The sequence below is a fragment of the Branchiostoma floridae genome, chromosome 12 (genome assembly GCF_000003815.2).
Source record: "Branchiostoma floridae strain S238N-H82 chromosome 12, Bfl_VNyyK, whole genome shotgun sequence".
Taxonomy (NCBI): Eukaryota; Metazoa; Chordata; class Leptocardii; order Amphioxiformes; family Branchiostomatidae; genus Branchiostoma; species Branchiostoma floridae.
Genome location: NC_049990.1, coordinates 14,765,562 through 14,782,321, shown reverse-complemented (window position 1 = coordinate 14,782,321; position 16,760 = coordinate 14,765,562). Strand labels below are relative to the sequence as shown.

Here is a 16,760-nt window from a genome sequence, read left to right as displayed (position 1 = left end):
ACTGGACATGCTGTGGCTGTTTTTGGAAAGTGATGGTGAAGAGGAAAAGTGGTCCTGTCCTTAGTACTGAAATAATTGTGCAGTTACATTGGAACTGTCTGTGATGCTGGGCAATCGTTAATGCATGTCAGAAATTACCTTCCTGAAGCTACCTTCTAGCAAAGAAAACACTGACTATCTCTTGGAAAGAACCACAGTATACATTAAAAACATTGTCTCTGATCCTGTGTGGAACAAAGTCATATATGAGGGGCGTTCAAGAAGTAATCCACCTGACCCATTTCCCAAAGGAGGAGATTAATGAAACTTGGTGCAGTTATTAGTCTTTCTCTTCATAGGAATCACCCAGAGTTATGCATTTCTACCATCGTTTGATGCAGCTCTGTACACCGTTTTTGTAGGACGCCCCAGGTTGGTCCTGCAACAGATGCCTCATCAATGGCAGAAGAGGGACGACCAGGTCTGGGAGCTGTTTCTACAGACTTCCGGCCATGTTTGAATTCACAATGCCAGCGTTTTACAAGGTCATATGATGGGGAATCATCACCATAAGTTTATTTTATTTCATCAAAAGTCTCATTTGGTATGCGTCCTTTCAAATACAAAAACCGGATCACTGCGCGACACTCAACTGGCTCCATTTCACACATGCTCCATTTCACACCTGACTCAGTTCAAACACCTTTAAATCAAAAACCAAAATTAGTTCAGAGCTGTTTTTTGCAACATAACCCAAAGAGATATGAATCATTACATATGCAAAATTTCATCTAGATCAGACAACTGGAAGTGGGTCAGGTGGATTACTTCTTGAATGCCCCTCGTACCACAACAGTTAAAGTCTTTTTTCTGATGCTGAACTGATGAATAAGAGACATGTTGTGAGTGCTAAACTAAAAGAATAGCAAACACAGATACTGTCTCTGGTACTTAAAGTCTACTTGTGTATCCTTCTCTGTCAAAGTAACAGATAGCAAAGACCATTGGAACATAATGAAAGGACTCGTGATCAATAAGCCACTACATATGACATTGCACACTCCAGTACTTACCAGGGCTGGATATCTGAGAGTGTGGAGGTCTGTAGTCCAGTGATGGATCTAAGAAGTGGTCCAACCTAAAGTTGACACAATAGCATGAAAATCTTTAAAAGTAGTCTTCTGCAAGTGAAATGATATTCATTTAGTCTATACTTAAATGTTTCTGTGTACCATGTTTGATACTTTTGAGGTGTTTTTATGCTTATTCTAATTTTGACATTTCAGATGTCAGTACTTATACCACTATTTGTAAGGATTCTCACAATTTCCTAATGCTTCTCAAACAAAATTTGACAACATGAACAAATACATATTGTAGTTGCACAACACTTTCCAAACAATTTACATCTGTAATTGAACTGTGATCATTTTGAGATGTAAAAGAAATTAAAGGCTTGTCTTCCAAAATTAAAGGAAAGGCTTGTTTTTGAAAAAGAAACTTCTGTTGCATTTTTAAAACAACACAACACAACATAACCAGACAAAACTGAGAAATAAATTCAAACTAAATGTGGACATCTTACCCCAGCATCTAAGGACTGAACAACTCCAGAGTAAGACACAGAGCCTGAGTCCCTGAGACGGGGGCCATAATCTCCACTTAGACTGAAGGTCACGTGGGTAGTACTTCCAACTGGTAAGAAAAAGAACGAAAAAATTAAACAATTATGAAAATTAAAAAAAAACAATGCAATAAGATTCCTTATTAACATATCAACACCATGGGCAAATTTTTCTTCAGTTATACCTTAAGATTTAATACCTCTGTGAAATTTTTTGGTAAATTTCCTTGACTTCATTTTTTATTTATTGTAAATTTCTCACTTATTCTGTATGATGCATTTTCTTGCTTATACAATTTTGGACCCTGGCCAACATAACGTTCCAATCTTGGCAATCTCTAGTTAAACCATCTTCTAGCCTCACATCCTGCCATACCATATATCACTCTATAATATCCAAACCACTGTGGACATACACCAACTTAAATACAAACATACAAAACAAATCAATACATGTAACAGTTACATGTACCGCCATCTTCATAGAAGCAAATAAAAAACAATACATATTAGCTACAACCAACATACGTCGTATAATGCTGATGAATCAGGATAAATGGAGAATAGAAAAATAATCACCATTGTTGACCATTTTGGGTAGCATGTTCCCAAGGTGGTACAGCCTGCCTGGGTTTCTGATGTATAAGGAGTGACTGAACCCGGATACCATACTTCCAGCATTCCCCAAGTCATAGCCAACACCCAGCCCATACACAAAGATACCAGCGCTCCTCAGGGCACTTAATGCATAAAGGGTGTTGTCATCAGATGCTCCTGATGTTACCACCATCGCGACCTGGAGAGTTGATAGAATAATGGCAATTATAATAACTGACATAACAGGGCTCGAAATACTGGGTGCATGTGCACCCAGGTGCACCCAAAATTGGAACTGTGCACCCAATTTTTTTTTTCAGTGGGTGCACAGAGTGCACCCAAATATTTTGTTAGGTTTATGTATGGAAAGATATTGAGTATACTAGTATACATCACATTCTTGACATCTAAGTGTTAGAAAGATAATAAGAATGTCTGTCATGTTACTTGTTTAAGAATTTGATAGCTTGTAACTAAGTTTTGTTATTTGTCTTTTTTTTTTACATTCTACTTAAATTTAAGTGGTGCACCCAAAAAATCTTTGGTGCACCCAATTTTTTAAGCTGGGTGCACCAGTGCACCTAATCCCAAAAATGAATTTCGAGCCCTGCATAAGTTTAAACTATTAACTATCAATGTCTGTTTCATACTAGGATTCCAAGAGATCAATTGACTAACTACTGGAAGTGATTAAATATGCTTCAGAATTTTAATCTACAAATGAATTATCTAACTTCAATCTGTTATCTTTTTTTACCCTTACCTCTTCCCTTATGACCTCAATGAAAAGCGCCCTACAGGCCAATTTGAGATTCTTATAGTCTGACAACCAACTATGATCCTAACTTCATTTGATAGTGCATTCAATGTTCATTACTTAGTAATTTCTTTGTTCATTTCTGAAACATCTTAGAAATGAAGAATAATCTTTGATATCACACCAAGGAGCCTTTAAATGTTTTTACATTTCATTACCATTAAACTTGACAATGTGAACTTAAACAAAATGTTATCCATGACTTGTAAGGTGTTCAAGTTTCTTGCTTTGACAGTTTCTTGAAAACAACTTGACAAATCAGAGACAATATGCACAAAGCAGGGCTCGAAATTGTTTTTTCTGTCTACCTGCACTGGTGCAGGTAGCTTTTGAAATTACCTGCACCAGAGAAAGTTTACCTGCACCATTCAAAAATAATCCAAAAGTAGATAAAACAACCCACACTTTTTACACATATTTACTACCTTCTTTACTAACAAAATAGGTATACCGGTATTTACGGATTTTATAATGAAAAATCACTCTGAAAGCTGTTCATTTGACATCTTTATTATTCATTGCATCTACTTTACAATAATACATGGTGTATAACGTGGTGCAGGTTTGGTGCAGGTAGACATCAGAAATACCTGCACAGCAAAAAAATCACCTGCACTAATGTGCATATGCAGGTAGTATTTCGAGCCCTGACAAAGTAATATTAGTAAATGATGACTTTGTAACCTTCTGCACTCCAGCCCGCCGAGGGTCATTAAAAGCAGTCTGGTACACACTCTGTAGGGCTGCTCCCATGTTTCTGTCTCCATTCCTCTTCTGGAGCAAGTCCATGGCTTCTCCTACCTGTAAAGTTAAGCACCATGACAAATCATCAGACTTGATAACTATATGGAAACATGTCCACTTAATGTTTTATCAGCCGTGTGTGCCCAACCATGTATCAATTTGGTGCAAATAAATACTCATCTATGAAGTTAAAAGTGCCTAAAATAGTTCAATTCTATTTCAGGTAGCATCTATTACCTTTTGACAGTGTCCAATAAACAATAACTCAAAACATCGAGCAGATTAAAATGGGACTGAGCAGAGCACTTTGGACTAATGCTTTGTAGCATTTCACAGACTACACCTATATATCAGATATTTTGTGAAAATGTATATTGAAAGGTAATTAATATGTAGAATGCAATTAGATGTCTCCAGGAACAAAGGTTCCCAGAATTCTGCAGAATTCTGGCTCAAGATCCCAGAATTCTGCAGAATTCTGGCTCAGGTTCCCAGAATTCTGCAGAATTCTGGCTCAGGTTCCAGAATTCTCCAGAATTCTGGCTCAGTTCCCAGAATTCTGCAGAATTCTCCAGAATTGACTTTGTTCCTGGAGACATCTAATTGCATTCTACATATTAATTACCTTTCAATATACATTTTCACAAAATATCTGATATATAGGTGTAGTCTGTGAAAGGCTACAAGCATTAGTCCAAAGTGCTCTGCTCAGTCCCATTTTAATCTGCTCGATGTTTCAAGCAATTTGATGTGGTTTTGGAAATGGTCAGATGTTTCAGGTAGCAATCCTGGTGACTGATTGTTTCCAAAATCCTATCAAATTGCTTGAGTAACATTTTTTTGCGTATTATTACGTGGATGTCTAACCTTCATCAGAACACTTTTACTACTGTTGGAGAACCATTTTTTAGTGTTCACTAGTTTAAGTTGTCATATGCAAAAAATCTCAAATTTTGTATTCAATAGTTTTACAATAATCAACATAGCAAGTCCATCTCCAACATCCCAAGTAAGCAATATGACCTTACTAGAGTACCACACAATGTAGAAAATGTTCACAATCATCTAAAAGCAACACTGTACCTCACGATAGTTCCTGAAGAATCCATAGCCCAGCTCTTGCCACACAGTGGAGCCAAACTGATAGACACTGAGCCGTGCAGCATTGGGGATGTCCAGACTACCAGCCACTTTCTTCACTAATGTCTTGGAAGCATCAAAGCTGGCCTGGGTGGTGTCAGTTGCCCCGTCCAACAGTAGTGTCACATCCATTGTTCGTGAGAACACAGGCACTACATGCAAACATGGGTGGAAAAGGTTTGAATGATAGTACCATACACCAGAACAAACCAAGACCAATTAGCATGTTCAGGAAAATAAGATACAAAAACTAGAAGTTCTGCTGCAGAACCAAGGTCCTATACCAGGGTGCCCTTTACCTGAAAGTTTGTCTTCCACTCTGTCTCCACTCTCAGTCACTCACTCACTCAATCCCACTCACTCAATCACTCACATACTCACTCACACACTCACTCTCACTTAGAACCTCACTCACTAACTCACTCAAACAACCCACTCACTCACCCACTCACCCACTCACCCACTCACCCACTCACTCACTCACTCACTCACTCACTCACTCACTCACTCACTCACTCACTCACAAACCAATTCTTCCATTACATTTTTCCTTGTAGTAGGTAGCTACAAACTAGACAGCCATTTTCTGATTGACATTGTACACACATAAATGGTATTTATGAGCACACAGAAATTTCTCTAAAAGTCTTTGCCAAAGCTGAATCACGAAAAAGTGTCAACACCCTTTTACTCACCCTCTACAATATAGCTAAACTCAACAGTAATTTTCCATGTCATTTACAGTGTGCTCACCATCTGCAGTGAACTGGTATCCTGGCAGCATTGTGAAAACAGCTGGGTTGAAAATTGGTATGTTGAAAGTGTCGTTGAAACTGTAGAAATCCTCCACAGATGCCTGAAGAGCTGGTACGGCTGTTGTGTCTGCCAATATCTGCATCACTATGGCCGTGTTGCCATAGCTACATTCAGAGAAAGACACAAATGGAAACATTGATATTGTTTTATTACAATTGCCAACAAACTGTACGCAAAATTTCCATTCTAGAGCATTATAAACTTTTCATCTTTAGCTGTGGAATATCGCATTGCCAAGCATATGCATATCTATCATATGTCAAGTTTAGCATTTAGTATTCCATTGTGATCACAAAACAACTATCTTATTGAACTCCAAATATCTTTAATAATGCTCAATATTAATGACAATTTGCATCTTTGTATTTTATAGAGTAAGGGTGCACAATAAGGGGCAAAATAAGTATAAAAAAACATCATGTCTTTTTGATAGATTATCATAAGTAGTGCAATGCTGCCTTGTCACGACTTGCTTTTTAAATTTCTTAATTCAATTTTCATGATCAAATGAAAATGTGCCTCACCTGTTGCGCACATCATAGACCACCATGCTATACACTCCTGTGATGTTTTCTGCCAGAAAGGTTGCCTAAGGGGGTACATGGAAAACATTTCAAACAAAAATGAAGTGCACGAGACCACAAGACAAGAATAACAAAATTTTATCTAAAAGCCATAGTATTGAAAAAATTGTAAATTGTTACTTACAGCCCATTCTGGGATCAGCTTGAAGTTGACAAACTCTACAGAACCCACATTGTTCATGGAAGGCCTGAATGTGTCGAGGGTTTCTACTGTCAGGTACATTGTGTCCACAGCTGGGCAAACAGAGAAGCAACATATACATCAAGTTCCAAAACAATCATCATTTAAAAATTCAAACTGCTGTAACGTTGAATTATGGTAATAATCCTATTTACTATGATCCCATCAATTTTTTACCCACTAAATGGCCTGGCTAATTCATTGGACACAACTTGCAATGTAAGAAATAGGAAATATCCATATTGGTCAAATTTAATCATGATCAGTGTAAGTGAGCTAGTGACTGAAGGTAGATTTGGAGTTTTTTGGACCCACTTTTGCCTAGCACAGCAAAATAATGCAGCCATTGTTGTGCAGTTCCCTGCAGTACTGCTGTATCATGCTAGAAGTCTCTTTTAAGGATTAACACAATCTATGTGAGACTGCATCAATTGCTGTAATTTCTTTTATAGCTGTTTCAAAGAAAAAAATAACAACAGTTAACATGAACGAAAATTCTTCACATTGTTGAAAGTATTTGAAACCATATTTTGTTGTATGATGTATCAATATTGATTTGTGTGATTAATGGTTTTGATCTTTGGAAAATATTACTGTAATCATTGATAAAAATGTGTCCCAAAAATACATGTGAAAGCAGTTTCCAATTGCCATGGACAGACAGACATACAAAAGGATGAATAGATGGACAGACATCATGATAGCATAGAGATGTTACAAAGACAACTAAAATATCACCTGTTTGTCCAAAAAAGTTCACTTCCCCAATGGCTGGGGAGAGTCCGCCATACGTGCTCATGATCTGTATGCGCCAGTAGCGCCCCCTATCCCTGAAGCCACTGAACTGCTGTACATCCACTCCCTGACGGGCTACAAACGTCTTCACATCCCTCCAGCGCCAGACTCCTCCTGGGCCAACTCCTCGTGAAACCTGGACAATGTATTGTGCATTATATAAAGTTTATTGCAAATTCCTGCCAATATTGCGCTTCCATTTACTGTAAATGAAGAAATGTTCGCGGTGGTTTTAAGTTTGCGGTTTTCTGTTACACTACATTGTACGTATTGATTTCTTACGTAACTAGGTGTAATTGCATAATTGATGATATTGAAACAAAACATGTAATGTATTACAGAACACACAATGTACTTTGAGTTTATACAGAATTCAAGGCATATTTTTGTAAAGAGGAATAGAATTACTGGTAAATGGCTATTTTCAAATTATGAAGGCTATTTCTAGATTAAACTGTATGTCCGGAATCAACAGGAGCCTGTTAGTATGAGAAACTGGAGGAGGAAAGTTGGTCCTGTCCTTAGTGCTGAAATAATTGTACGGTTATTTTGTACCTGTCCATGGTGCTGGGCAATTGATATATATGTAGAAGACAACACGGTGGTGTATTTCACATCACCTAAGGTGCCAGCCCAAATACGGGTTGGATAGCTCAATAGTCAAAGGTCCCCATCCAATAAGACACACGTTTCAATCCGAAATGTGCCAGAAGTTGAGCGAAAAAATTATAACAACAGTCCAGTATTTGAATTTCTTACCGTGCCGCACAGGGTGCTTATATGCACTTCCAGAGTGTGTTTGATTTATTGAATTATGGAAGCCCATGTGAAACAATTAAAACCTCATGTGACACTGCAAGACCTCATGTGACATCTTCCATATCCCAAGTACTAAACTTATAAAATAGCAAAAAAAGGTACTGTCCCTAGTGCTGAAAATTTAATCATCAATATCCATGTTAATGTTACAGAGAGCAATAATTAAATACAATTGCAATATGATGAAAAGGCTTAAGACATAAAGGTCTGGAACTAAAAGTAGCCTGGTAGTATGAAAATCTGTACACACCTGTAACTTGAAAAGCCTGACTTTTGTTCCAACACCAGATGACGCAAGTTCCAGTTTCGTTAACGTGTGGACATGTTGGAGGTCATAGGTTAGGTACCACGTGTCGTTGATGGCATCATCTCCAGGACTCCAGGTGGTTGCTGGGTCATTGTCCGCAGTAAGGACTGTGTCGTTGACGTTGTGAGATGCAGAGATTGTCCAGCCACTTGTATTGGTCAGCCAAAGAGGGTACTGAAATCCCACCAGTTCTATAGATCCAATATGACAAACAGATTAGTTGTGTAACAGTAACAGCATTCTGTTGTATCATTTCTGTAGCTTGCAGCTTGGCTGATGCAGGGCTCAAAATACTGGGTGCATGAGCACCCAGGTGCACCCAAAATTGGAGCTGTGCACCCAATTATTTTCTGCAGGGTGCACCCAAATATTTTCTTACGTTTATGTATGTAAAGGTATCAAAGTATACTGGTATACATCATATTCATGACATCTACGTGTTAGAAGGATAATAAAAATGTCTGCCATGGTACTTGTTTAAGAATTTGAAGCTTGTAATTAAGTTTTATTATTAGCTCATTACTTAAATTCAAGTTGTGCACCCAAACATTTTTTGGTGCACCCAATTTTTTAAGCTGGGTGCACCAGTGCACCTAATCCCAAAAATGAATTTCGAGCCCTGCTGATGTTTATCTGACCATTAGGATATGTGGTTTCCTTTGTTATAATTTTATTTTGTTGCTGTGGAGCTTACAGTAACAGAAAATTTGTTGAGCTCACACATGATCGTCCGTATCACCAAAAATGATTACAAGTGATTCTACAGTTGTAGTGATTTGCATTCAATATAGATTGAATAAACTACTAAAAGTTACATGCCATATATACATGCAAGTTGCATGATTCTACCCACAGTTCTCAGTCTACCTATCCAGTCTTTCAATGCACAAGACAACAAATCATAACATACAATGCATGATATATATCATTATTGCACTAACACCCAAACCAAGACATTGGAACCTCCTTGCCCAAACTAATAATGACATTTAAGACAACAAAAAAACTTACCTAAGCCACTTAAATCAGTTAGAGCATACTGGATAGCTGTGATGTTGACAGAAACTAAGACGTCTACTCGAAAGTTGATTCTTAACTCTCCCTGCTTGGCTCCAAATCCGATGGTGTTGACAACCAACCTCCCAGTAAGCGGCTGTAGTTTTGCATGAACCTATAAAAGAACACAAAATCTGTTTTGTCAATATTTTCTTTTTGAACATTGTAGATTTTATGTAATTAGGTAAAGGTAGTTCCAAAGCTTTTAGTAGGGACAGTGGGTTTTCATCCATCCGTGTGTGGGGAGAGCCATACCCTATGCACGTTAAAGAACCCGCCACATGTGCGAACATCCACCCGAGCAGATCAAACCATTCTGGTCAAAATAGGGGTAGGGAATCTCCCGAGCAGCCCTCGTAACCCCTGCTTCGCCTATTGGGTCAGTTAGTCCTCACTCATAGTGAGCAATTGGGCTGGTCTCAATCATGATGTTTCTGACCTAGGGCGAAGAGTTGCTGTTACAGTTTCAATTATGTAACCCGTAACCTTGAGTGGCCTTCAGGCCTTGTTACGTGGTGACCATTGAGTAAAAAAAAAAAAAAAATTGTGTCTAGGACATGGTATTGGAAGGCAGAGCCCAACCCTATCCTTGCCCTGCCTTTTACAAAGTCAGGTGCCCATTGTCACACTGAGGGGAGTGAAGAAAGTTGTGTCAAGTGCCTTTTCCAAGAGCATAAGATTGGCAGCATGATAGGAATTGAACCCGGAATCTCAGGCTTATGGGCCAAACACCCTCAGTTATCATGAAGTTCACATGTGTTATCAGTAGTAATCAAAGTTACGTACAATGCTAAACTTTCAACCATGCAGTTAAGTCGCATGACTCCAATGTACCCTTCCTCAAATACAGCCTTACAGTCTGTATGTTAACTTCACTTAATAAGGACATTTCATTGTATTCGACAAGAGATGCTCAATAGGTCAAAACAGTTCTGACTCTTTCTTACCACAGCTTCCTTTTCCAACACACTGGCATACTCAGCACTTTCTGGGTGAAGATAGGCTGTGGCAGTCAAGTTGTTGAATGGGATTCCTGGTTGGAGTTTGAAGCTTCCATACAGCTTCTCAATGAGTCCAGCTACAAAAACAGGCACATACATTTATTACATGTACTTAAATTGATCATTTCTAAGCTGGGGAAGAAGAGTTATCACTTAAAAGCAGAAAACAACATGCACACATACACACACACACACACACACACACACAAACACACAAACACACAAACACACAAACACACACACACATTGTAATAATTTTGGTCTCAATTTGGGTGTGAGATCACTATTGAGATACAAGAATGAAAGAAGACATCTATTTCACAGTCATAGAAAACTACTTGTAGATACGAATGCATTTAGTAGATGCATTGTATTGTAAATTGTCCTGATGCCTGCTTCACTGCAAACACAAAACCACCCCAAACACTTTTCCAATTAATTACTGTAACAGTATATTGTGACTACAGTACATGTATATGGTGCTACCACAAACTCATTACCATCGTGAATACTCCATTTTCCTGCAACAATGAAATCAAATCCCCCAAACTTAAATGCATTTACAGTACCCTGATCAATTACTGTAAGTGCATTTAATTTTGTTGGGATTTAATTTCGCGGTAGCGCAAAAAGTGGAGTGTTGTCAGTGGTTTTAAGTTAACGGTAGTGCCATACACTGTAGTCACATACTGTAATTGAAAAATGTTCAGTGGTTTTGAGTGGCGGTAAGACTGCCTCGCAAAAACCGCAAACATTTCTGCATTTACAGTAATTCCTTGATGGTTAAGTGTCCTCCATTTACCTTCCCATAGAATCCCTGCCAAGCCATTCCTGAAGAGAAACAGTTCGCTGGCAGATCTCACATAGAAGGCGAACTGTGGGTCTGAGGATATCTTCATGGGGAGTCCCGCTGCCCCAGGGCCGACACCTATTGCCATGACGGTCAGTCCTGACAGGTGAAGTTGGGCCGCAGCTCGTGTGGCACCTGCGGTATCAGCTGCAGCACCTTCCCCTGTTATCACTATTGCACCCTATAGAAAAAAAATGATAAAAAAATTTCAGCTTTTGGTGGCAAATGTGCAGACGTTGGCACGCTGGCACATCAAATCCGTGTGTGTTTTTGGCACACTTTTTGACTGATAAGCCAAAGAGGCTCGGTGGATGTCACTCCAACGTCATAGTGGGTATATATAGATAAGTGTAAAGTGCCTTTTGCAAGGGCACAAGGTCAGGCAAAGGCGAGTATCAAACCCAGGACCTATTGGTTCTAAGTCAAACACTCTAGCTGTTGTGCCACACAGACCTCACAAGAAATAATTGTGAAAAACAGTTAAAGACTTATTGCCAATCAAGTTTGGTGGATTACTGTAATTCCTGATTTTTTCAATGTACTGTTTGGTTCACGGTTTTCACGGTGTTGACTGTAACCTGAACTTACCATTACTGATAACAAATAATTCACCGTGAAAGTTTAGTACAGTGAACACAAAGTGAATTACAGTATTCCTGAAGACTTTATACACAGCTCATACTGACATACTCACATCAAGGTGTTATATCCAAACAAAGGTTGATTTTACAAAGTTTAGTTTCCTTTTATACATCCTTAAACTGAGAAAGAACAGACAAAGAGCATTGAGTATCATGGACAGGGGAGGGCAACTTTGTAAACTTTGATATACCTGTTTGCCCCCCTTTCACATATTGTGATACATATAAATATAAACAAAACAAGACCACAGCATCACCACATGTCCAAGGGTAAAAAAAAATGTCCAAGACAAAAGATACAAAAAAACAGAAATTCTGCTGTAAGTAACAAGGTCAGCCACCATGAGGCCCAAAATCAAACCTGACTGTTAGTTCTTCACCATCTACCCACATATATGTATACAAAATATAATATCGCAATCCATTTACAGCTTCTTAAGATATTTCACAGAATAAATACACAACACGTACACACAGAGTAAAAACTATACACCTGTACCTCCATTTTTCATAGAAGTAATGAAGTGAAACAAAATTAAGAATAGAGTTATAAAGTCTGAATAGACAGTCTATGACCTTGTTTATGCCTGGCCTTCCTCCATTCCTCCTGATGAAGCCAAACTTGTAGAGCACATTCAGACCATCTGCAAGGTTACTGCCACCATCCAGGAACTCAATGTTGCTGACAGCCTGTTGTAGACTTCTGGAGCTAAGAGAGAGAGAGAAAAACATCAACTGACAATTAGATAAAGCTAGCAAGAAAAGTACATTTTGCAATATCTTCAGTAGCAAAACGCTCATACATCCCATTTTCAGTAACAGGTTCCTTGATATTATCCATAAAGATTTGACTTTGACTTTTTTACCCATCATGTTACAGCATTTTGTCAGACAACTTTTGTGGGAAAACAACTACAGTGAGTTTTTTTGGGGAACAAGAGTAGAGGCCATAAAAGCAAGTGCGGTATAATCACTCTTGTCATTCAAATGAAGACTTTTGAATAAAAGGTCAAAATCTGTAAATCCTACTGATGCCTTATGGACTAAATCAACTATAGTGAATTATCATTTTTATGTAGAATAAGACTGTCATGGGATATATGAGAATTCTCTTTAGGATAAGACTGTCATGGTTTGCTTTCAGTATCAAACATTACATGTAGCTGTCAACAGACAAAGATCAGTTACTGTTACAGTAGACAAATGCTAAAATACATTATATTTCTCTTACACATGCCCAGAATTTAGAATCAACAACTATGATAATCATTATAGAAAAATTGCTAACACTTTACTTCCAACACTGAATTACTGTAAACTATAGGGATTTACCTCTCTAAATTTTTGATCAATCTCCATTGACCTTGTTCACAGAATGACCCTTTTTATTAATCTCCAACCAGATCCATGGTGTGTAATGTATAGTATCTCTGGTGCCCGTTTGACCCCCTTAGCCGGCTACACTCCGTGGCCAGCTTTGATACTATCTTATGGCACCGTAGGATCTGCTTGGAGATTACCTTTTTATCTCCAGCAGTGACGTCAGGAACACAACACTTTTGAAGGAAGGCGTCATAAGAATCAGAAAGTCTATGTCGCCACCCTATGATAAACTATGATAATCATTACATTACCTGTTATATGAGTCCAATCCAAACTCCTGCCATCCCTGGTTCCCATACTGCACCACAGTGACCCTTGACCCTGCTGTCCCAATGTTCAGCTCCTGGACTATCTTGCTGATCAGGTGTTTAGTTTGCTGGAAGCCGTCCCAGCCCATAGTACTGGAACCATCAATGACAAAGGCAAGGTCCACGGGGGCAGGGGACACAGGAGCTATAGGAAGGAAAGAGAGGGATCCACAGTAATATCAATATCTTGAGAAAAAACCATATCAAATGGAAGATAAAGCTTTGTTCAGACTAGAAATATGTATAGTCTGGTGGTTAAGCAGCCCTGTCTCTGGATCTAGAAGCCGTGAGTTCGATTCAGGCTGTGTCGGTCATCAGACGTGCACGCTACCCAAAAGGGTTGCAGTCCTTTGGACTGGACATTAAAGTAAGCCATGGTGCACTGTTTATTGGGCTTGTCAAAAAAGAGCTACGGGAATTTTTCTCCATGAAACTGTAAATACTGTACATAGCATCTGTCTTCTCTGCCACTACCGGAGGGAGAATAGCTCTTCAGAGAGCTAAACTTGTGAGATCAATTTGAAATTCACATTCTTTTTTTTTACAAGATACAAGATAACTTTATTGGATATCACAGTGTTGCCACTGAATTAAAACTTTTCAGACTAAGAATAAAAAGTTTTCAGACTACATGTTATAATGCACCACTTTCAACGCACCCTAAATGGTTGCATTTAGGTCTTCAATACATCATGTAATGTTACATCAATTGTTTGCCTTTGAATACCACAGCAAGAACCACTAATCTTAACATTCTCTACCAGATACATGTAACCACATAAACAATCCAATTTAGAGCAAATGGAACAGATCATACCTGCCACACTAAAGCCGCTGAATTCTGGGTAGACAGCAGACCCTGGTAGGTCCCCCTCAGTGATGGATGCTGCGAGGGTGTTCCGTACTACTGGCATGTCCGAGTAGGCTATGATCATTCTCAGCTGCACAATGATGGAGTTCACTCTGCGGGTTGGATTCAAAGATTGAAATCTTTATCAGTACGCCGCATATCTCACTTTACTTTACTTTATGTCAACCTTCCGCTCAAACCAAAATGTAAAGTTGTCTTCACATCACCCTATCTTCTATCAGGAACTGTATTTTGTACATCAGACAATTTCGTGTCAGCTCTTAGATGGTTGACTTTAGGTCTTCCACGGCTTCTTCTTCCTTTTGAAGGCTCCCATAGTATCAACTTGGAGGCTATAATCATTATATAAGCATACAGTATACCTAGGAAGGAATATCAATGGCATCAAGGTGTTTAAAGCAGTTTCACATGCCTTGCTCCCATTTTTTTCAGAACTGACTGTGTTTGCCATAAAATCTACAAGTCTATCATTGGGTGAACATAAAATCAGTATCAGTCTGAAGATAGATCAAGCAGTAGATTGTATTAGTGTTCACCACTGTGGATCCAATAAGTTTCCTTGGAGTATCAATCAACTGACCTACAGAAAACTACTTGAATGCTTTGATTCAATCATATTTGGGCAATCATATTTGGCTACTCACCCTGGCCTGATCCAAAGAGCCTGTATCACATGCACAAACAGGCTATTGTTCACAATGAGATCAGCCACCTGCAAAATAAAAAAAAAAACATCCCTCAAGTTAACAAACAGTTAACTTAAACTGTTACATGTGTCTATTGGTTGAACAGTAAAATTTCTGTCTTTTTTGTTTTGTCTCTTCAGTCAGCGTTGGACAAGTCCGCTAGTCCAAATGATCTAGCAAGTGCAAGTGTTGATCTGGCAAGTGCATGTCCTACCACACTTGTGTGATCAAGCAAGCAATATTTTTCGATGAGATTTTTATATGTATATTACGCACAAGTACTTGTTACTTTCACAGTCATGGCATCAAGGATTGTTCAACACAGATAAATAGAGCCAATAGTAAAACTGTTTTATTACTAGAAGTGAATATACAAAGAATTTTTTTTCAAATTTAGGGCCAGTGAAATGTTACTTCATGAAAGCAAATTTTTAATGTCCTTGCTAATATAACAAGTGAATTTTGGAAAACTTGTGAAACCTTGATCAGTAAATCATAAGGTTTTGTTTACTTTAGCAAAACACTACACTTTATAGCAGTTGTACGTTAACTTAAACTGTTATCTATAGGTTGAAAGGTGAACTCTATGTCTATTTACATTGTAATCACTCAGTACAAAAGTTAAGTCGACAAACCACCAGATTTTGTTTACTTCAGCAAAACACTACACTTTTGTAGCAGATAGACGAGCCATGTATCTTACTCACCCCATTCTCCACCTCCTGAGCCACACTGACTGCCTGAGGAGAGTCTCTGCTGAAGACTTGTGGGAAATACCCTGGTGGGAGAGGCAGCTCCAGGGAGGTGTACCGAGTGGTAAGAGCTGCAGTTAACACCAAGGGGAGACCTCACAGTCACATAGAATGAACTTTTCATGATATTTCAGTATAATGATTAAAAAAGCCATGTATTTGTCATTCTCTGTTTTTTTTTACTGGCTACACACATAGGTCTGAAGCAACTGCGCGCCGCCTGGCACAATAAATGAAATATCTACATACCTACTTCTGATCAGGGTATCCCTATCCTCTAGCAGCAGAATCAAATACTGGATACTACTGCTATTACTATCACTACGGTCATCGTACTATACTACTGTCACAGGAGTGTGCATGCCACTTTGGCTTCTTACACTATGACTACCATTACTACTACACATAACTGTTACAGTTACTGCTAAAATTTACTTCTACTACCACTAATGCAATGTACTACTCCTGCTACCACTATTATTACTTCTGCTACAGCTGCTACTTCTACTATCACCACCATCACTACTACTACATGCACTACAGTAACTACAAGTATACTACTACTACTACTGCTGCTGCTGCTGCTGCTACTTCTACTACTACTACTACTGATGCTTATACTCTTTCACTTTCATTTGCTCAATCGGTTATCATATCAGTTAACCTTTGATCAAAGCAATGCATAATAAGCTGAGAATATAGCTTTACCATCTGGCTTACACTGGTATGGCTGTATAAAATGCATCTTTTCTAAAGTTTGCATGCAAAACAATGTTTCCCACATGTTGGTCAGTACATAATTATACCTT

At 38.6% G+C, this 16,760-nt stretch overlaps 1 protein-coding gene across 1 annotated transcript in view; it reads right to left on the bottom strand.

Moving 5' to 3' along the window:
- Positions 1-1,048: 1,048 nt before the first annotated feature.
- LOC118427033 overlaps positions 1,049-16,760 on the bottom strand; it is a 29,658-nt gene continuing 13,946 nt past the window's right edge. Inside the window, exons 11-29 of the mRNA XM_035836671.1 lie at positions 16,758-16,760; positions 15,907-16,022; positions 15,158-15,225; positions 14,460-14,605; positions 13,586-13,787; positions 12,528-12,660; positions 11,263-11,491; positions 10,407-10,537; positions 9,415-9,574; positions 8,347-8,594; positions 7,221-7,413; positions 6,426-6,535; positions 6,242-6,306; positions 5,655-5,821; positions 4,845-5,053; positions 3,702-3,818; positions 2,276-2,399; positions 1,565-1,674; positions 1,049-1,117 (exon numbers count right to left, since the gene is read on the bottom strand). The exon at positions 16,758-16,760 is cut by the window's right edge and continues 123 nt beyond it. Coding sequence (XP_035692564.1) covers positions 1,049-1,117; positions 1,565-1,674; positions 2,276-2,399; positions 3,702-3,818; positions 4,845-5,053; positions 5,655-5,821; positions 6,242-6,306; positions 6,426-6,535; positions 7,221-7,413; positions 8,347-8,594; positions 9,415-9,574; positions 10,407-10,537; positions 11,263-11,491; positions 12,528-12,660; positions 13,586-13,787; positions 14,460-14,605; positions 15,158-15,225; positions 15,907-16,022; positions 16,758-16,760 — 2,600 coding nt within the window. The remainder of the gene's footprint in view (positions 1,118-1,564; positions 1,675-2,275; positions 2,400-3,701; positions 3,819-4,844; positions 5,054-5,654; positions 5,822-6,241; positions 6,307-6,425; positions 6,536-7,220; positions 7,414-8,346; positions 8,595-9,414; positions 9,575-10,406; positions 10,538-11,262; positions 11,492-12,527; positions 12,661-13,585; positions 13,788-14,459; positions 14,606-15,157; positions 15,226-15,906; positions 16,023-16,757) is intronic.